This window comes from Propithecus coquereli, unplaced genomic scaffold, assembly GCF_000956105.1.
Source record: "Propithecus coquereli isolate 6110/MARCELLA unplaced genomic scaffold, Pcoq_1.0 Scaffold196, whole genome shotgun sequence".
Classification (NCBI taxonomy): Eukaryota; Metazoa; Chordata; class Mammalia; order Primates; family Indriidae; genus Propithecus; species Propithecus coquereli.
Window position 1 is genome coordinate 2,065,669 of NW_012144522.1, and position 23,177 is coordinate 2,088,845.

General features: G+C 39.8%; 1 protein-coding gene across 1 annotated transcript in view; it reads left to right on the forward strand.

The window, feature by feature from the left end:
- The first annotated feature begins 316 nt into the window (after positions 1–316).
- The window catches only part of LOC105809515 (zinc finger protein 208-like), a 59,156-nt gene continuing 36,295 nt past the window's right edge, over positions 317–23,177 (forward strand). Inside the window, exons 1-4 of the mRNA XM_012643337.1 lie at positions 317–331; positions 2,908–3,034; positions 3,354–3,482; positions 10,921–13,173. Coding sequence (XP_012498791.1) covers positions 317–331; positions 2,908–3,034; positions 3,354–3,482; positions 10,921–13,173 — 2,524 coding nt within the window. The remainder of the gene's footprint in view (positions 332–2,907; positions 3,035–3,353; positions 3,483–10,920; positions 13,174–23,177) is intronic.

Below are 23,177 nucleotides of genomic sequence, written 5' to 3' on the forward strand. Positions count from 1 at the left end.
GCACGCACACGCATATGTGCGTGTGTGTGGGCTTCACCAGGAGGGGGGTGAACTCTGATGAAACAGGTCTAAAACATACTTATTTCTTGTCCTGTTGAAGTTTATTCTCCCTACATCTCACCTGGTGTTAGGAACAGCAGAGGACTGTCTTTTACATGGAAGTCTTTCCCCTTCGTGTAATGGTGCATGAAAGGGAGTGTGTTGATTCTCAGCATTTTACAACATATTTTTGACGTTCAGGATTGACTTCTGAAGAGTCACGCTGGGTGAGGAAGAAACCCAGAAGAGGAGGAAGAGGAAAGAAAATAAGTCAGGGATGGATCTTACTCAGGTAAAGTGATGTTCTCAGTGGACGTTCTGAGTCTCCTTTTCTGAAATGCCGGGCGTTGGAGTTGCTGGTCCTCTCTGACTCTGAAGCGTGCCTGACACGTTTGCTCCCACTCTCCCGTGTCTTCTGTCAGTTCTTCTCATCTCCACTTTGATTCCATTTCATGGTGACCCAGCGACATGACCTTGGAAAGAGGCTCCACTGGGCATGGTCTGGGGAAGGGCTCTATACCCAGACATGGATTGGAGACGAGGTGTGGCCCTGCGGTGTCAGCACTGTTGGGCAGCAGGGACTGTTTGTGGCCCACATCTGGATGCACTGTCAGCTGTCTGTAGACCAGGATTAGACACACCACACGGAAAACTCACAGGAAAACACACACAGATCTCCGAAAAACTCGAAAAAAAGACACATAAAAGGAGAGATTTTTCTCCCCCAGATTATACAACACATGAAAAGAAAAACAGGAAAAACACTGTGTCCCCGACCACAGATTTGAAAAGAAAAAGAATAAAATGAAACAGAAAAAAAACACAGAGAGAAAAGAGATTATTCCATGACATCAGCTAAAATAAAAAAACAACGCAAAGGACAGACAGGACAAGAGGAAATCAACCAGGCCAAGCACAGGAAGTGGACAGACCAGACTGTGCCGGCACGGAAGCGAACCTCCCCCCCCCCCCATACCCCACCCCCCCCGAAAACGGGGCCCCCTCCGGCCCCCAAACCTCAATTCCCGGGCCCAAAGGAACCACCCAACTTAACCCCCCAAATAACCGGGAACAAAAGCAAAAAACAACAAGAACGACCAAATTTTCCTTTTTCAAATTTTAATTTTTTGGAAAAAAGGGGGCCCAACGGGGTGCCCAAGCCGGGGGCAAAACCCCGGCCCCAAACAAACCCCCAACTCAACCCCCCAAAAGGGTGGGAATAAAAGCAAGAACCCCCAAGCCCGGCCGGCAAAAAGTCCATCAGTAAATGTTTTGATGTGATACTTTGTAGTTAAAGTTTCAGATGATATGTTTACAAGTAATAATGACATAATAGGTTTAAATATCATTAAACAAACCATCTATTTTTCCTTTTCAATATTGTATTGATACTCATTCAACATACATAGTACATAAGGTTCAGTACTATCTGAAGATTCAGATATGCTCTGTGGCTCTAGAACATATCACCGTCAAAAAAGGGATTCCACACTAGTTTTTGTCCAGCATTTAGTACTCAACACATGGTGTCCTCCATTGCTGAGGGCTGAGATCGGCCTGGGATGCACGGAGGAATGAGGGGGGCTGTGCTCTGCATCAGGTTTGGTCAAGGGCGGGTCTGTGCCCTGGAGGGGGGCTCAGCCCAGCCCAGCTCCCCACTGCTGCAGCATGAGTGTGGGCTTCACCAGGAGGGGAGCGAGTTCTTAAGAAATGGTCAGAAACTCACTAGTTTGTCTTCCTGTAGGAGTTTATTTTCCCTGAAACCCCCTGGTGCAGTGGGCAGCGGAGGACCATCTTTCCACAGAGACATGTCCTGTTATTTCAGTGGATACGTGTCAGTATACACATACATGTATAAGTGTGTATGTGATGTGTGTGAAGGTGGGCATGGAGGAGCAAGCCTGTGGTTTTTATCAAAGGCACATAATCATCTCATATAAATTTATTATGTTTAACTGCAGTTTTAAATATTTTCCATGACCTTAAAATCATGCTACACTGTCATGTTAGTTCCTTGATAGTAGGAATAGTAACATATTACCAGCGTATTTGTATGTACCTGACCTTTTTATGCAGTTGCATGTTCTTGTCCTTGAACCAGTTTCAGCTTTTCTCAAGGAGTTAATTACCTGTCAATTCATGTTTAATGCCGATCTGCTCCTTAACTGTTTGATCCTTTTGGTTCGATTGTTACACCTTGACAACTGGGATCTGGTGTCTTGACAACCAGAATCTGGTGCTTACTCTAGGATTTTTAGCCCTTAGACCTGACGTGAGTTTCATGGAGTGACTGAGACACACTTGTCTCTTCGTTAAGATGGGAACAGATCTGTCTCTCGTGGGCTGCTGTTGTTGCAGCAGGTAGTACATGTAAAGCATTTAGAGTAATTTAGAATAATTCCTAGCATATTGTAAGTATTCAAAAAATTCTGGCATGGCTATTGCTGCCATCATCACAGTTTTTAAATTCTGATCTTTCTTTAAAGCCACTGTGGACACAGTCATCTTGAAGATACCACTCATATTCTCGTTTAGATAGATACTGAATATCGTTTGGTGTTTCAAACAGAATATCTAACACCTCTATAGAGATACAGAGATAAGCTTCTGTTAACTTTTTATGTATTTGTATTTCTTGTGTTGTCCACAAAAATGAGAAATCCACACTAATTTAGAGAATATCATAACTTCTTACGAAAAGGTATAATAAAACACAATTATGGACACATAACTAGCTCAAAAATACATTACCATGGATCTGTGAGAATGCTCATTTCAAATGAATCAATCCTTAAAACTCTCCTCTCCTTTGTGTGAAGAAAAGAATTCTTCCCGTATCCCATTGGTGAACTATGTTTTTCCTTTTAGGGACACTTGACGTTCAGGGATGTGGCCATAGAATTCTCTCATGAGGAGTGGAAATGCCTGGACCCTGCTCAGAGGGCTTTGTACAGGGCCGTGATGTTGGAGAACTACAGGAACCTGGTCTCCCTGGGTGAGGATGACATGGCTCTGGACATCGGGATCTGCCCTTGTGTGTCTTTGCATTTTCTCTGTGTGCCCCTTGGGAGCCCCTGCGTTGCTTGACTGACACTGAAGCCTAGTGACTCAGAAATGAAAAGCTCCATTAATGCTTTCTGGACTTTAAATGTCCCCTTTCATCAAATACCATGCCCCCTTCCTGGTACATCTTCTTGTACTATTTGTGAAATATTTTTCTTGGTTCTTTTATAATATCTTCTCTCCTGCCTAAATGTAGGCCTTAGATTTAGGAAAAGCCACAGCACTTCTTGAGTCTTTCTTTTTATAAGCAGGACTTTCTCTTCTTGACCTGAGTGTTATCTCCATGTTGGAACAAGGGAAAGAGCCCTGGACTGTGGAGAGTGAAGTGCAAACAGCAAGAAACCCAGATCGAGGGGAATGGACCAAAGGTGTGAACTCAGGTAAGAGCTCAGGTGGGCACAGTGGAAGCAGCACCATTAACCAGTGTGTGGGAAACACTGCAAGTAGGAGAAGTCCGTGGTAAATGAAAAGTTTTAAGGACTGTGAGCTCTGAATGGAAATCTTTCTTTGTCCCCACTTGTCATTCTGTTCTTTCGACCTTTAATAATTTTCCGTATCGCCCTCCAGTGGTGCTGCAGCTCAAACACAGATAAAGGCAGAGTCTTTATCATGGTGGACAACACCCTGTCACCTGGCTTCTGTGAACTCTTTGGTCCCCTCACTCTGTGTGGCACATTCTAAGGGTTCTCTTTCCCCTGTGGTGTCTCCTTCTGTACTTGATTGCATCTGGTGCCCAGTTCTCTGTGTAGGTCGGAGCTGAGGCCTCCGTAGACCTGACACCTTGACCCATTCAGGTTCCACCCCATTTCCTGTACTTGGAAGACCGAATCGGGAGATCGCAAAACATTGGCTGCTCTTCTTTTATTTTGCATCTGGGGCCCAGAAACTGCATAGAGCTGTCTCCAGCCCTCTCTGCCTGTTCAGTTCTCTTTGAGTTAAGCAAAAGGCAGTATTTATCCTCCTCCCATGCGCCACTCAACACAGAATGCTTCACTTCTGGTCACTAAAATGTGCGGGGATTTCTCCCCACCAACTGATTTTCAGGGCACATCAAATGTGTTTTCTGTAATTCATTTATCAGCCTGTCTACCTGGAGTTAGAGTCACATTCCACAGGCTAAGGGCTGAGTCCCCACGCCTGCCCGCCACCTTAGACACTGAGCACAAGTAGTACATTGTCACATATCCTGACCAGCCAGCTATAGATTGGGGGTTCCTTGACCCTCCTACTCAGATTTGATTAATTTGCTCACAGAACTCCATGAAACCCTTTCTGTGTTTATTGGTTCATTATAAAGGGTATTTTGGAGGCTACAGAGGAACAGCCAGATGAAGAGATCACAGGGCAGGCGAGGCACAGGGAAGATTCACTGGGTGCGCCACCCTGTGGGCACGTCCACGAGTTCAGCTCTTGGAAGCTTTCATAACCCCATGGTTCAGGGTTCTTCACGGAGGCCTTCATCACGTAGGCATGATTGACATCAACCCAGTTTTCAGTCCCTCTCCCCTCCCTGGAAAATGGTGCTTGGGGCTTAACTTTCAGGCTTCTAGTCATTGCCTTGTCTTTCTGGTGACCAGCCTCCATCCAGGCCACCACAGAGTTTCCTCATCAGAGCATGTCCCACTCCTCTCAACCGGGAAATTCCGAGTTATTAGGAGTCTGTGTCAGGAACCAGGGAGGAGCCCAGTGTATGTATTTCTTCTTACTTCGCAAGGTCCCTCAGCCATTCTTCAATTCTATTTTATCCAACTTGACTCTTGTATGTAACAGGAGTCAGTTGTCCCCTCTGTTACTCAGCAGCATGGGAAAGGCAGGCAACAGAAAGATGCTTTATGGGACCCTCATGGATCATAGCTCACTGGCGTGATGTCTCTGGTTTTAAGTCCACCGTGGTTTGTTCAAGCCACTGCGACTCTCATCTTGTACATTTCCATGTTATAAATGAACTCAGTTTGTGTTTATTTATTAATTATACGTTCCCTATTTTGTATTATACTCTTTGTGTTCATGTTTTCCTATCTGTGGTGTGTGGGGCTGTCGTGTCTGAGAAAGTCTATTGATTCACATGTTTTAGAACATTTCATTGTTTTCTACAGAGGGTGTTGCCCAGCAGCAGTTTGTCTAAAACCTATACTACAAAAGTTTTTGAATAGATAATTTAAATATTTTTCTTTTGTTTTACCTGACTTCATACCTGATATTACACTATACTTTTGTCATTTTAATTTATCACAGTGTTTACATTAGGAATTTTTAATACCAAGAATATACGTTTTCAAAATTGTTAATCTTTTAGTCCCAGAAATATCATTAAAATTGACTTAGTAGAATTTATTACATTTGATAGGAAAAACTCAAACTATGTCTTCTTTTGCTCTCCCACCACACAACAACAATAAGAACAAAACTTTTTCACCAACTGCGGGGGATTTGCCCCACCAACAAGCAAATAATCATTTCTGCACAGACACCAGCTGGGTGCTGTTCAATTAAATGAATTCTGTCACTCTACCTGGAGATGGTATTAGTCCCACAGGTCGAGGGCTCAGTCTCCAAATCTGCCACCCACTTCAGTCAGCACTCAGAAGTGTTGCCTTCAGGAACTCTGACTGGCTGGCTTTAATAAGCTAGGAACCATGACAACATGCACACACACACTCACATCCATCTTGGTATACCAAATTAATTTTTAAATATGTCATTGTATTTTTTTGGGAAACTTCCCCGATTTCTTGCAACATAGTCCTTTGTCCACTATCCTATGGTCCTTTGTTTATATCACCTTTACTTCCTGCAAAATTTCTAAAGTTCTGAGTTACATTCTTGAGTTAACATATGAGGACTGTTTTGTTCCCTGTCTTTCCATGTGAATTTCCTGTAATGTTCCCCTGGTCCCTCGTAACCCACAGCCTGGTGCTGTCCTGCTGTTCTGTGGCTCTTATTTGCTGCTTATTGTTGCTGATGACCTTGTCCCTAGGTGTCCGCACCGCTGCCAGGAAACATTTCTGCTCTTTGCTGTTCCTAACAGTGCCCTTCAGTACGAGCTGTGTCCACTGTGGCTCAGGTTATTTGTGTTCTGCTGATAATTATGAAATCAAAATTTATTCATTTTAAATATGTGTATATAAGCTTTCATTCATTCACAAACACAACTCTACATTTACTAATATGTAAAGTAATGGGATTCTTGACATGATGCCCTTTTGTTTGTCAAAGAAATTTTACGATATTTTACTTTGTATGAGCATAGCAGAGCTAAAATCGATCATGTTTTTCACATTATTTAAATTTACATCTGTTTGATTACCACAAATATTTAAACTCCCTTCTCCCCACCCCATTTCCCTCTCCACCCATCCCCATTCTGTTCCATTTGTGTGAATTTGACTATTTTAGGCCTCTCATATACTGGAATCATACAGTATTTGTCTTTTAACATCTGGTTTATTTCACTTAGCATAGTGTCCTCTAGGTTCATCCTTGTTGTAGCATGTAATGGAATTTCTTTCTTTCTTTTTTTTTTTTTTTAGGACTGAATAAATTTCATTTTTATGTACATACCACATTTTCTTTATGCATTCTTCTGATGTTGCACACCTGGACCGCTTCTACCTTTTGGTTATTTTGACTAATGCTGTTATTTTTTTTTATTTTTATTTTTTGAGACAGAGTCTCACTCTGTTGCCTGGGCTAGAGTGAGTGCCATGGTGTCAGCATAGCTCACAGCAACCTCAAACTCCTGGGCTCAAGCGATCCTCCTGCCTCAGCCTCCCGAGTAGCTGGGACTACAGGCACGCGCCACCATGCCTGGCTAATTTTTTTTCTATTTTTAGTTGTTTGGATAATTTCTTTCTATTTATAGTAGAGACACGGTCTCGCTCTTGCTCAAGCTGGTCTCAAACTCCTGAGCTCAGGCAATCCTCCCGCCTCGGCCTGACTAATGCTGTTATTAACATGGGTTTGTGAATATCTGTTGATGCTTCTCTCTTTAGTTGTTTTGAATATATGCCTATATGTGGAATTATTGGCTCATATGATAATTCAATTTTGAATTATTCAAAGAAATGTCATACTTGTTTGTATAGTTGCATTGTACCATTTTACATTCCCAACAGGGCTCAAGTCTTATTTCTCTGTATTCTCTCCAATACTTCTTATTTTCTGGTGTTCTTTTTTATTCTTTTTGAAAATAAACATCTTAGTATTTTTACCTTGTTTTCTGTATATTGGGGTTATATCCAGGAAATCATTGTTGAATCCAATCTCATAAAGCTCTTTATGTGTAATTTCTTCTAAGAGTTTTGAATTTTAGTTCTGATATTTAGGTCATGAATCCATGATAAGTAAATTTTTTGATATGGTGTAAAGTAAGGGTCCATCTTTCTTCCTTTACATGTGAATATCCAATTTCCTCAGCACCATTTGTTGAAGGAATTATCCTTTCCCCTTTGCATGGTCTTGGCACCCTTGTTAAACATCAGTTGACTATATATTCCCACTTGGTTGTGATGTGTGATCCTTTTCAATGTACTGCTGAATTTGTGTTGCTCACATTTTGTTGAGGACTTTTGCAATAGATTATTTAGGAATATTACTCTATAGTTTGCTTTTCTTTTAGGGCCTTTGTCTTTGCTGTCAAAATAATACTAGCCTCATTGATTGAGTTTGGAAGTATTTGCTTTTTGTCAGCTAATGGAAGATTTTAAGGAGTATTGGTGTTAATTCTTTTTTCACTATTTGGTAAAATTTTACATTACAGTCATCTGGTTTAGTGCTTTTCTTTGATGGGAGATATTTGATGACTGAATCTATCTCCTTATTTGTTACTGATGTGTTTAGATTTTCATCCTTGGGCTTAAGTCTTGGTAAGTTGTGTACTTCTAGAAATTGATCCATTTTTTTCTTGGTTATCAAATTGGTTGTCATACAATTGTTCAATCTTGCTCCCTTAATTTCCTTTTCATTTATATAGAATTGATTGTAATGTTTCCTTCTCCATTTCTAATTTTAGTCACCCGAGTCTTCTGGTTTTTTATTTTTTAGTTATTCTGGCTGTGGGTTTGTCAGTCTTTTTATTGTTCAATGTATGATCCCTTGTTTTGTGACTTTCTCTAATGCTTTTCGATTCTCTGTTTCATTTGTTTTGTAATCTTTACTCTTTCCTCCCTTCTACCATAGTGTTTAGTTTGTTGTTCTATTGCATTGAGGTATAAAGTTATGTTGTTTATATATGAATGTTGTTTATTTTTAATATAGCATAGATAGTTATAAATATCTTTCCCAGCAATTTTTGTGGCATTTCATAAATTGTGGTATGTTATGTTTTCCTTGTCCTTTGTATCAAGATGTTTCCTAATTTCCTCTGTGATTTCTTTTTTGACAAACCAGTTTTTTATGTGTGTTGGTTAACTTGCATAGGTATGTGGCTTTTCTCGTTTTCCTTATTCAAATTTCTAGTTTTATTTCATTACTGTGGGAATGAATTCAAATACTTTCAGTTTTTCTAAGTTGTTAAAAAGTTGTTCTGTGTGCTAACATGAGGGATATTCTGGAAGTTGTTCCATGGGTACTTCAGAGAAATTTGTATTCTGCTGTTATTAGCTGGTGTGTTCTCTATGAGTCTGTTTTGTCCAATGGCCCACAGTGGTATTTTAGTCCTATGTTTTCTTCTGTCTGGTTCTATCCATTTTGAAAATGGGGTCTTGAAGTCTTCTACTATATTGTGAATGTGTCTATTTCTCCTTTGAATTTTGTCAGTGTTTCCATTCTATTCTTAGGGGCTCTGATGTTTGGTGCCTATATATTTATAATAGTTATATCTTCTTGGTGAATTGACCCTTTCATCATTTTATAATTTTTGTCTCTTATAATAATTTTAGAGTAAACATCTATCCTCTCTGATATTACTGTGACCACCTCACGTCTCTGCTGGTTACCATTTGCATGAACTATCTTTTTGCATCCTCTCACTTTCAGGCTGTGTATGTCCTTATAGTTCAAGGGAGTCTCTTTTGGACAGGATTTAGTTGGATCATGTTTTTTTCTGATTGCAAAGTTAACCTCTTTAGATTTGAAGTAATTGGTTATAGGGAAGGCCTTACTAGTGCCATTTTGTCACGTATTACCTGTACATCCTGTAACATCTTCCAGATTTTTTTGTCTTTCATTTCTTCCTATGGCCTTCTGTGTTTTTTGTTGATTGTTCTTTGTAATGACATGCTTTGATTCCTATCTCACCTTTTTTTTTATGTATTTTCTATAGTTTTTTTTATATTTACCCTTGCAGATGCATACATGGTAAAGTTATAACATTCAATTTTAAAATGTTAACAGCTTAATTTCAGTTATGTACAAAAAGCATTCTTTTACAGCTTTGCTCTCACTTTATTGCTGTCAGAAATTGCTTCTATATGTTGTGTTACCATTTATACTTATGTAAATTAATATATATAAATAAATAATTTCATCTTTCAAATACTAGGAAAATATTAAATGTCAACTTACAAGTGAAAAGTACACTGCTGCCTGTTTGTATATTTGATCTTTTATTAACCTTTAATGGAGAACTTTATATTTTCATAAGGGTAAGAGGTACTCTCTGGGGACCTTTTCCTTGATCTTGAAGGACTCATTTTCATTTCTTGACCAACAGGTTTAGAGTACTGATGAACTATCTCAGTAATTTCTCTAGGAAATTCTAAATTTCTCTTATTTTTGCATGAAAGTTTCACTAAATATAGTATTCTTGCTTGCCAATTTTTAAAAGCACTTTAAATATATTATCCCATGGTCTTCTAGCAGGCAGGGTTTCTGTTGAAAACTGCACAGTCTTATATAGTTCCCTTTGTATATGGTAAGTCTCTTTTTTCTTGTTACTTTCATGATTGTTTCTTCTTTAACTTTTGATAATTTATTCATAATGTGTCTCTTTTCAGTGTCCTTGGGTACTTTCAGATAGAATAGTAATGCTTCTTCAATTTGTATATCCAATTCTGTCCTATAATTTGGGACGTTTTGGTCATTATTTCCTCAGTTGTGATTTCCGATTCTTTTCTCTTTATGAAACCCCCATAGTTTGTATATGGTTTCATATGATAGTATCCCAAAAATCTATTAGGATTTGTTTGTTTTTGTCATTAGGTTTTCTTTTTGCTCTTTGGAGAAAATAATTTTGAATAAACTATCTTCAAATATGTTCATTCTTTCCTCTGCCTTTTTCAGTCTCCTGTTGAACTCCCTGGTGAATCTTTACTTCAGTTATTGTATTGCAACTCCAGAAATTATATTTTATAGTAGTTTCTCTTTTTACATTGTTTCTTTTATTTGGCTATACTTCCCTGTCTTTTTGTAGGCCTTGCAATTTTTATTTTAGGTTTGGGTATTGGTAAAACAGCCACCTCTCCCACCCTATTTTAAAGGATCAAGGAGCACCCATTCCTTTTCTGGTGATACATCTTCCCTGGCTTTTTTTTATGTACTATTACGAATGTTTAAAAAGCTTCCTTTAAATGTCTTATTTTCCTTGAGAGGCTGAACTGTGCTTTTTTTTTTTTTTTCCCCAGAAGCTTTAGATTTCTGTTCTATTTCTATGCTCATAATCTCCCAGAAACTGACCCTTTATCCTCCTGGCTCCTGGAGACCCCCACTGTTCCAGTATATCACCTCACCTTGTTTTCAATAGCCTGTGTGATAAACAAAGTGTCCTGATACTGCTTACAATGTCCAAGTGAGGAGAGGCAGATTCTAGTCTTTTCTCCCAGACCCTAGACATGACAGATCCATAGGTTCAAGTTCCATTCTCTTCTTTTTTTTCCCCAGGAAGGAGCTGTGTGTTGGAAAGCAATCCAGGAAACAAGCCTATTAAAAATCAAGTTGGGTTACACTTTCAGTTCCATCTGCCCAAAATGCAGCTATTTCAGTCTGAAGGGAAAATCTATGAATGTAATCAAGTTGAGGAGTCTGTCAACCATATTTCCTTATTTTCACCTCTACAAAGCATTCCTTTTAATATCAAAACCCACATATTTAATAAATATAGGAATGGTTTTGTTGATTCTCCATTACTTACACAAGAACAGAAAGCACACATTAGGGGAAAACGTTGCAGACGTAATGAGCATGACAAAGCCTTTATTGTGTCTTCAAGCCTTAATATTGATCCAGTAATCCTTACTGGAGAAACACCTTCCAAATGTAATGAGTGTGGTAAGGCCTTCAGACGCAATTCAACCCTTGTAGAACATCAGAGAATTCATAGTGGAGAGAAGCCTTACAAATGTAATGAATGTGGCAAAGCCTTCAGTCGGAAATCATACCTTGCAAACCATAACAGTATTCACACAGGAGAGAAGCCTTACAAATGTAATGAATGTGGAAGGGCCTTCAGGGTGAAATCAAATCTTGCACAACATTTTAATATTCATACTGGAGAGAAACCTTACAAATGTAATCAATGTGGCAAGGCCTTCAGGCAGAAATCACACCTTGCAAAACATCACAGTATTCATACTGGAGAGAAACCTTACAAATGTCATAAATGTGGCAAGGCATTCAGCGTGAAATCAGCTCTTGCACAACATTGTATTATTCATACTGGAGAGAAACCTTACAAATGTAATGAATGTGGCAAAGCATTTCGTGCATGTTCAAGGTATACTACTCATCTCCTATTCCATACTGGAGAGAAACCTTACAAATGTGATGAATGTGGCAAGGTCTTCAGTTGCAATTCATACCTTACTCAACATCAGAGTATTCATAATGGAGAGAAACCTTATAAAGGTAGTAGACGTGGCAAAGCATTTAGTTTTCGTTCAAGCATTGATATCCATAAAGTTATCCATAATGCAGATAAACCTTACAAATGTAATGAATGTGGCAAGGCCTTCAGGCACAAGACATCCCTTACAGGTCATCAGAAAATTCATACTGGAGAGAAACCTTACAAATGTAATGCTTGTGGCAAGGTCTTCAGGCACAAGGTATCCCTTACAGTTCATCAGAGAAGTCACACTGGAGAGAAACCTTACGAATGTAATGCATGTGGCAAGGCCTTCAGGCACAAAATATCCCTTACAGTTCATCACAGAAGTCACACTGGAGAGAAACCCTACAAATGTAATGTATGTGGCAAGGTCTTCAAATATAGTACAACCCTTGCATCACATCAGACTGTTCATACTGGAGAAAAACCTTACAAATGTAGAGAATGTGGCAAGGCCTTCAGGCTGAGGTCAAATCTCGTACAACATTGCAATATTCATACTGGAGAGAAACCATACAAATGTAATGAATGTGGCAAGGTCTTCACATCTAGTACAAACCTTGCAGCACATCACAATATTCATACTGGAGAAAAACCTTACAAATGCAATGAATGTGGCAGGGCCTTCAGGCTGAGATCAAATCTTGCACAACATTGCAATATTCATACTGGAGTGAAACCTTACAAATGTAATGAATGTGGTAAGGCCTTCAGGCTGAAATCACTCCTTGCAAACCATCACAGTATTCATACAGGAGAGAAACCTTACAAATGTAATGAATGTGGCAGGGCATTCAGGGTGAAATCACATCTTGCAAAACATTGCAGTATTCATACTGGAGAGAAACCTTACAAATGTCATGAATGTGGCAAAGCATTTCGTACACGATTTAGCCACACTACTCATCTGCTAATCCATACTGGAGAGAAACCTTACAAATGTAATGAATGTGCCCAGGTCTTTAGGTGCAGTTCACAGCTTGCACGACATCGGAATATTCATAATAGAGAGAAATCTTACAAATGTAGTGGATGTGGCAAAGCATTTAATTTGCGTTCAAGCCTTGATATCCATAAGGTTATCCATAATGGAGATAAACTTTACAAATGTAATGAATGTGGCAAGACCTTCTGGCACAAGATATCCCTTACAGTTCATCAGAAAATTCATACCGGAGAGAAACCTTACAACTGTAATGTATGTGGAGAGGCCTTCAGGTATAAGATGTGCCTTACAGTTCATCAGAGAAGTCATACTGGAGAGAAACCTTACAAATGTAATGTGTGTGGTAAGCTTTTTACTTGCAGTTCAAACCTTGCACAGCATCAGAGAATTCATTTATGAGAGAATCCTTACAAACTCAGGAGTATGGAAGATTTTCATCATGAGTTCTAGTATTAATCAACATCACAGAATACATACTAAAGAGAAATCAATTAAATGTATTTGGGAAAGGCTCTTGTCCACACCTCACCACTTACTACACATCAAAAGGTACATCTTCAATGAAACCAAGCAAATGAAATGTTTATGGTGAGGCTAATACTAATACCCAAGGACCATTACTTTAGAACATCAAGGATTTATACAAGAAATAATCCAAGATATTACCTGCTGGGGAATAATCACAAGTCAACATGTGTTTCCTCTCATGATGTATGTCAAAGATGAAAGGACATGTGGAAATGGTCTGTTGTATTTAGTTTATGCAATATTTAATTATTTGGGGTTCTTTCAAAAGGCTGCTTTACTCCTTAAGACTTTCAACCTGAACTTTCAAATCTCTTCCTATGCCTTCCTTACCGAGGTTTCACTGTGGTGTCTGGGGGTCTGAATTGATTACTGAGGACCATTTGTATCCCATTTCCTGGAAGAAAAAAGACACTGTCTTTTGAGATAAATGCAAGGTCTGTCTCGAAAGTATCCAGCCATATAATATGTTCTCATTATATTAATAATGGCTGGGTATTTTCTGACAGTCCTTTCATGTATATATATATATATTTTTTTGTTTGTTAGTTTGGTTTTTTTTAGTAGGGATAGTGTTTTGTTCTGTTGCCCAGGGAGTGCAGTGATGTGATCGTAGCTCATTGTGCATTCAAAGGCTGAAGCTGTCTTTCTTGAGGATAGCTGGCACAACAGGTGCACACCACCTGGTGCAGCTAATTTAAAAAATTTTTTTAGAGATGAGGTCTCAATATGTTTTCCGGGCTAGTTTTGAACTTTGGACTGAAGCAGTTATCCCAACTCTCTCTCCCATAGTGCTGGGATATAGATAGGAACTACCATGGCTTTTCCTTTGAGATTAAATATTTACTGATATAGAGAGGATGACAGCAGACAGAGAAGAACAAAACTATGATATCAGTCATCATTCTTAATGCATTCAGCTCACGTTTCTCCTGAAAGAAGGGCATAGTGGATTACAGGAAAGAAATGTCCTACTTATTCACTGAAATAGATGAGGATACAATCTACAGAAACTGGAATTTTTATGGGAAGTGAGTAATAGGTTATTAGGGACTGACGATGTGGTAGAAATAATGCAAAAATTAGTCTTGTTTTTGAAGTTAAAGAGAGAAAAGTTATATTAAAGAGTTTAATGAAAGCTACCGCTATAGACTGTTCTTCCACATGATGCACATTTATTGGCATTGTAATGTTCAAGTGTTTTATTCAGAATATATCATAGTTCTCAATTTTAACTAATAAAATGTAATGTTTTTTCATAGCTATAAATGAATCACATTGTTTCTCCCAACATTGTTTTATTCCACCTCAGGAGGATACTTCATAACAGACAATAAAAATGCATCGTTAGGCCCTTAAGGTTGATCCATTTAGGAGGATTTTTTTTTTGGTGAAAAACAACATACACTTTTGGGTGCATTATACTTGGGTAAGTATGATTTTTGGTAATCATTCTTAGTACTTGAGTCATTCTCTCTACATGCTGCCATAGGATACATATGTGAGTACGGTGAAAATGTTATAGCAGTGCAAGTTCATACACTTATAACCTCAAATGTATTTTATTGTTGATGTACGTGCACTATATTATAGTTCTACATACTTCTCTCATATGCTAAATAGGACCCATGGCATGCATTTTCATTTTCATGAAAGAAAAGTACACATATAGCAATAAATGGAAATTGTGAAAAGAATATGTGGGTATAAGGATAAAAATAATACCATGTGTTTTTTCCTTGCAGTAGTCAGTGACATAATTCAAAATTATAATGTTTATGTATTTCTATTTATGAACAAAGATAGAGAATGGGAATTTTGTTTTGTTTTGCTAGATAAACTAAAAACTACATGTATTCACCCTGGTAACATCACCGCCCTACTGGAACTTGATTGAAGTGTACCTGACGTTTGGATATTGAGAATGATGATGTATACGCTGAAATGTTAGGAGAATGTTTATTGCATAGTGAGACTTTCTGAGGAAAGCAAGGTTGACATCCACAGATGGCCCCCAAATGGCTTGAGTGAACTGGTATATGTGACTGGCTTGGGTGGTTATGATTGTTAAAGGCTGGGGTTCATGTGGGGTACACACATGTGGTTTGAACTTCCAGATGGTGCCAAAGAAGGGAACACTCAGACTTTATTGTCAGCTTGACCAGATGAGCAGAATAGGAAGAGGGAATGAAGATGTGAAAAGTTTTATTATTAAAGTATCACATAATGTAGTCTGACTCTTTAGTATGACACTGATTGTTTTCTCTTGAAACTCCTGACTTTGTTGGGAAAGACCCCAGTGTTCCTGTTGATAATAGCTCACTACATTCCTGTTTTGGATGCACTCACAAGTCCCATCCCCCAATGTGACTGTTGACTGTTGAAAATGTTTGTGAAATACTATTTAGTTACATTGCTTAAAATATTTTTTACAGTAGCCGAATGAAAATTGTGTGGAAGTGATTATTATATAATAAATATGAGTAAGAATTTTACTGGAAGAGGAATTTTACAGCAGTGGTAATGCCATTTTCAGATTTAAGGTATTAATATATGCTGTGGTTCATTTTCAAGTGTCATTATTTTTTGTTTTCCTACATGATTAGTTTTTGCAGTTTCTTTCATCTTCTATACATTGTAGGCCAGTATATATGTTTAATGTATTTCTTCCCCATGTTACTCTAGTGATTAATTTAGGGGTTATCTAAACGGGGGTATTGCTTGTAGACAGATTTTTGTGACGTGTATGCATATAGGACAATAGGTGGTAAAAACTATGATCTCATAAATATGTAAACATATTGTCCCTGTAAGTCTTTAGTTTAGTGAAAGTACTGGGACAATACAATGGTAAACTGAAATCTCCTAATTGGGGAGTTATGTAAGATCAGTTACTTCAAAATCAAACATATGGAAGTTAATTAGCATCTGGAGAGGTAAATGAACTGTTTTAATAAGAGGGGAAATCACCCAGGATTCACCTTTACTTTGTGACAAGGAATAATCTCTCTTGCTGAATTGCTGGAGGCCATCGTGCCAACCTCCCCCCACCCCGACCTCCACTGGCTGGTGTTTCTATTCACAGTGAGAATCTTGCAGGAAAACATATTTGGGTTACCATGAATACTGACAGCCAGTAGGTTTGTTCCCATCCAAAAATAATAAATACATTTTCTTTTAATAATTTCAAGCTGAGTGCAGTGGCACACACTCATAATCCTAGCTATCTGGGGGTCTGAAGCAGGAGAATGGCTTGAGGCCAAGAGTTAGAAACTATCCAGGGCAACATACTGCAACCCTGTCTCAAGGAAAAAAGTGATGTGGGGGGAAGGGCCAAGATGGTGGACTAGAATCAGCTGGCATGTGCCTTTCTCACGGAGAGGATTTAAAATGGTGAGTAGATATTCCCCTTTGACTAGATCACGTATGATCGCACTGGGATTCAATAAAGAAGTGTGGGAGGCACCAAAAGCAAAGGAGAGGGCAGTAAGGCAACCTGTTTGTCTGGATCAGTGGTAGCCAGAGTGGTGCCCTCCGGTGACGAAGGAGGAGGTGAGAGGCCTCCAGGGCTCCACATCCCTCCTCTACCCCCTTGAGCCTCCAGATGAACCCAGGGAGCTACACATCGTCATTGCTCCAGAGAGTGGCATGGTAGGGTCCCACAAGCTGCCAAGCCCTGAGTGATACAGCTGGCATCATTCTGAGAGCCTATCCCTAGAGCACTGTGTCTTCCTGGGGGCCAGCCCTGCCAGCGTCACCTCCTCATCACCTCTGTTGGGCCAAAGATTCGGTACAGAGGCTGGCCACTCTCACATGTCTTGGGGCCTAGAACTGCTGCTGCTGCTGCCTCTGCCACTGTGGTACCTATGGAGACACAAACTCCCACTGCCACCCTACCTCTGTTGCCACTGGGGTATCTACCCTGTTGCCACTGCTGCTGCTGCTTCTGACCCTGTACCCAGTATCCAACCCCCAGATCCCCTCACCTCCACTGCCACCTCACAGAGGGACCCACTCTGACCCTGCATGAGTACTGAGTCGTAGACTAGGAACCAACTTGCCTCTGCAACTTCCTTCAGCACCTGCTTGGACTGTGACAACCACGGGGACGGGGAGATGCAGGAGAGCCCCAGTATTACAGATGCACAGTGCATCCTCCCCTCTCGTGCCCGAGCATTCTTCCACAGCAGGATGGAAGAACCCCATCCATGGACCTGGGACCGGAGGATTACCTAGCCTAGTCCACCACCACTGCCACCTGCCCACCCTCCCAGAGGTCTGAGTTTCACTATCCCAACTTGCCAGCAACACTGCAGTGGGTCCTGACTGGCATGAAGAAAAAGGCAGTGCACCTCTGTTCTACACTGAGGAACAGAATAGAAATGGTATACTGCAAACCCATCCATTTTAAGCTTAGGGAAGAAATTCCTGATCAGAAGGAACCAGCATAGCATAGGAATGCTGGCAATGAGAAAAAACAGAATCCTTTGACACCTCCAAAGGATCACACCAGCTCTTCAGCAGTGGACTCTAATCAGAAGGAAAATTTTCAAATGTCAAATATGAAATTCAAATTATGAATGGCAAGCTCAATGTGATCAGTGAGAAAGTTCAAATCCAACCCAAAACAAAGAAAATATGCATGGATGAAAATTGAAAAATTCACTAAGAGATCTATAGCTTTAAAAGACAACAGACCTCGTGGAAATGAAGAGTGAAGGAATTTTAAAATAACAGTGGAAAGTTTTAAGAACAAACCAGAGCAAGCACAGGAAAGAATTTCAGAGCTTGAAGAGAAGGCTTTTAAATTACCCTTGGCAGTGAAAAATGAATCAAGAGAAATGAAGGATATCTATGAAACGTGATTCTGTGAAACCCCAAAACATAAAAATTATAGATATTCCCAAGGGAGGAGAAGAAATACCAAAAGCATGGAAAAGTCTGTCTGAGGAAATAACGGAGGAAAACTTTCCTGGTCTTTGTAGAGATTTACACATCCAGATACAAGAATGTTGGTGAACTCCTTGAAGACTTACAGCACAAAGTCATCATTCTGGCCAAAGTCAAGGTAAAGGAGAAAATCCTACAAGGTGATTGAGGAAAGCATCAAGTAACTTATAAAGGAAAACCCATCTAATTGACAGAAGACTTCTCAGCAGAAACCTCACAAGCCAGAAAGTGTGCCATCTTTAGTATCCTTAAATAGAGTAAGTATCAGCCTAGAATTTTATGTCCTGCATAACTAAGTTTCATAAATGATGGAGATATAAAATCTTTCCCTAACAAGAAAACTCTAAGGGAATTTGTCACTGCTAGTCCTGTCCTGTAGGAATTGCTCTGAAGTCGTCTAAACACTGCAAAGAACGTGAACAATTATGAAACTTTTTTCAGTTAAATATGGTCCCAGACGTACAAGTTTGTGATTTATAAGTAAAAATTCATAGATCTGTACTTAACAATTGATCGATAGTGATAATGCACACTTGCTGAGTGGAGTATATTTTAAAAACTTGTGTTCCATGGACTTACTTTGCAGAAGCAATTACAAGTCTAAGGCACATCACCAAGGACATATTGGAGTGTTTGGTAGGAGTGCTTCCTTTTAAATTATTTCTGAAGGCAGACATGAGTCCACATAGAGGAGGCAGAAAATGCTGATGTCTGACACGTGACATAGCAATGTTGTAAATCTTTATGTACACATTTGCCCTGCATATCTGCATTCATGAAATGTGTCTTCATATCTTTCTCCATTGCTTGGAAGAATGGCCAGCAGGGTGGGTGCAACCAAGTGAACATAGACAAGAAGCAAACATACAAACAGCTTTCATTATAGAAAAGAAGGAAGGAAGAAGAAAACTACACAGAGTGAAAAATACGTTCCAGAGAGAGAAACGGGTCAGTCGCCACGTGTGCAGAAAAACATCAAGGACTCCCAGGTGGCTTCCTTTTATTGGCCTGGTTCGGGGATGGGGTTACCGGGGAGTGTGGGATGTTACCAGATGATTGAAAAACACGATTGTCAGGTATTGTGTGTTTTCCTACAGGCCTTTCCCCTGGTTAGTCTCTGGCTTCTCTGTCCCTTGGAACTGCCCTCCTGGCCTGTATCTGCCACCTGCAGATTTGATCCCTAACAGGCACCAGTGGGGATTTTTAACGTCCAGGAGGAATGTGGATTCCAGGTGTGGTTGGATGAGGGTGCTGCAAAGGGTGAGTTTGAGCCTGAAAGTCTGAAACCCACACACTTTGAATGAGCCCTGTGCTCTGTAGAAAATTGTGGGCAGTACTGGGGGGCGGATCCTGGGCAGGGCCATGGCCAGCAAAGGGTGGAGCCTAAACCTTGGCAAAGGGCGGGCTGGGATGGCTTGGAAAAAGTAGTCGGGGCAGGACCTGGGGAGGGATGGGGCCAGGGCTCCCTCCAACCCCCTCCTCAGAGGTCTTTCCTCTGTCAGCCTTACTGCCTATTTATGTTAATGTTTCAAACAGTTGAAAGGCAAAGATTAGAGTTGTAAAGGGCCGGTTACATTAAATGCTGAGCTGTTTTTTCCAATGAAAGTGAAAACGGTTTTAATCAAGAGCTCCTTTTGTGAGCCGGTGCAGACAACAGGCCCTTCAGGTGAGATGAGGGCTCTGCCGAGGGTAGGGTGTTGGGGTGGAGGGGGTGAAGTGGCCTCAGTGAAGGATCCCAGTGGGGCGGTGGTTGCCCCTGGGAACTGGCAATTATAAGGGCTCATTTAATGAAGCAAGGACCTGAGTGGTCTGCGCAGCAGATGGGAACTAGTGGGTGGAACACAAAGCTCCCTACTTCACACTGGAGGGAAATTATACATTCCTATGTCTTTGAAATAAATTTGAGTGGCACTTAATTTTTTCAATGAGCTAAAATTTTCTTTTGGCCTACATTAAGGTCATCGATAAATATTCTATGCGTGTGTCCTCAGGACAAGTCACATGACAAATGAGAGGCTTCATTCCTCCTTTGAAAATGAGGGAAGACACTTTCCTCCCTCCTCTTTTTCTCAGAACATTTATCTTAGAAAGCTTGTAAATATGAGTACTTTCTCATGAAATATCTATTTTTAGAAACAAAATGAGTTTTTTGGAAGCCTAATAACCTGGGGATGTCTTTCTGATGGACTCGAGAGCCATCCATTTGAGATGTCAACATGGAGGGAGATAGCATGGTGGGTTACAGGAAAGAAATGTTCTACCACCTCAAAGAAAAAGAGCAAGCCACAACCTTCAGACACTGGGGTTTTTATGGGAAGAGAGCAATAGGTTCTTAGGGACCATTATGTGGTAGAAATAATGCAGGGAAAATGGTGGTCACCTTTTCCATTGAATGGCAATAGCTGTTGCTTAGCACAGATTGATGAAAGATTCATCTTGCTTTTGAAGTTGAAGGAGAAAAGTTTTATGAAAAAGTTTAATCAAAACTATCAGCATAGCATGTTCTTGAGGACTCACATTTATCTCTTGGCATTATAATTAATGCAATATTAGCTCCTTATGGTTGAACCATCTGGAACTATTTTTCTTTTTTTCTTGGTAAAATCAAACAACATGTTCTTTGGGTACATATATTGAGTTAAGTATGATTTTGGGTAATCCTTCTTAGTAATTGAGTTATTTTCTACATGCTGCTCTAGGATATTTATGTAAGTACAGTGAAAATAGAATAGCAATGCAACTTCGGATTCTTTTTTTTTTTTTTCCGAGACAGAGTCTCACTCTGTTGCCCAGGCTAGAGTGCCATGGCCTCGGCCTAGCTCGCAGCAACCTCAAACTCCTGGGCTCAAGCAATCCTCCTGCCTTAGCCTCCCAGGTAGCTGGGACTACAGGCACATGCCACCATGCCTGGCTAATTTTATATATATATATATATATATATATTTTTAGTTGTCCAGCTAATGTCTTTCGATTTTTTAGTAGAGATGGGGTCTCACTCTTGCTCAGGCTGGTCTCAAACTCCTGAGCTCAAAGGATCTGCCCGCCTCGGCCTCCCAGTGCTAGGATTACAGGTGTGAGCCACCATGCCTGGCGCAACTTCAGATTCTTAAACCTTCAGAGATCACTGTTGATGAATGTGCACTGCATTATTATATTTCTACATGCTTCTCTCCTGTGTCACATAGGACCCATCGCATGTACCTTCATTTTCATGAAGCAAAAATGCAAACATAGTATTAATAGTATGGAACTTAAGAAATAAAAGAAAGTGTGGACAAAAAGATAAGAATAACACCATGACTTCTTTGAGGTTGGAATACTCAGTGACATAATTTGAAAATATTAATGTTCATGCGTATATTCTTAGAGAATGGCAATTTTGTTTTGCTAGATAAACTGTAGAAACTATATATATTCGCCCTCATAACACTGGGTGAGTTGAACTTTTCACTACTCTACAGGAAGTTGATTGAAGTGACCCTAACATTGGGTTTGGATATTGAGAAGAATACTATACACAGTGTTATGAGAATGTTTTATTACATAATGAGGCTTTCTGAGGAAAGTAGGGTGGACTTCCACAGCTCGTCCACAAATGGCTTGAGAGAACTAGTGTATGTGACTGACTTGGGGTGTTAGATTGTTCAAGGGTGTGTTAGGGTGGGATACCCAGATGTGGTTTGAACTTCCACCTGGTGCCAAAGGAGGGAGCACTCAGGCTTTATTGTTAGCTTGAGCAGATGGGCAGAATAGAAAGAGGGAATGTGGAGGTGTCAAAGATGTTCATATTCAAGTATCACACAAAGTATTCTGACTCAAAAAACCGAATGTTTTCTCTTGAAACTCCAAACTTAGTTAGGAAAGACCCCAATTTTCCTCATGTTAATATCTTACTCCATGCCTTTTTTGCCTGCACACGTAAGTCAAATCACTCAATGCGAGTGTTGAAAATGTTTGTGGGCTGGGCACAGTGGCTTATGCCTGTAATCCCGACACTCTGGGAGGCCAAGGTGGGAGGAATGCTTGAGCTCAAGAGTTCAAGACCAGCCTGAGCAAGAGTGAGACCTTGCCTCCACTAAAAATAGAAAAATTAGCCGGTATTGTGGCGTGCGCCTGTAGGCCAGCTACTCAGGAGGCTGGGGCAGGAGAATGGCTTGATCCCAGGAGCTGAGGTTGCTGTGACCTAGGCTGATGCCATGACACTCTAACGCAGGTGACAGAGTGGGACTATGTCTCAAAAAAAAAAAAAACACAAAAACAACAAATTTAAGAAGATCTAAATCATTCCACGTATCTCTTCCACATACAAAGCAATGAAACTAGAAATTAATAACAGTAAGAAAATAACAAACTTTGCAAACACAAAGAAAACAACACAGTCTGGATAACCAGTTGGACAAAGTAGAAATAATAATTGAAATAATTTATCAAAATAATCAAAAATAAAAATCAGACATACTAAACCTAGCAGATGCAGCAAAAACAGTACTAAGAGGGAAGACAATAGTGATAAACAGCTACATTAAAAGAAAAGATCTCAAATGAACAATCTAACATTACACTTAAAAGGACTAGAAAAAAATCAAGAAAGCAAGCTTAAAGTTAGCAGTGGAAGAAAACAATAAAGATTAGAGCACAAAGAATATAGAGACCAGAAAGTCAATATACAAAATCCAAAAATAATATGGAAACCATATGTGTAATACAGACTGATATCTAAAATATTTAATAAAAACCACTATTGGGATAAATAAAACAATAATTGACAAATGGCCAAAGTAGCTAATTAGACATGTTTCTAAAGAAGACATACAAATAGTCAAACAGGTATATGATGAGATGCTCTGCATCACTAATCATCAACAAAATGCAAATCAACACCACAAGGCA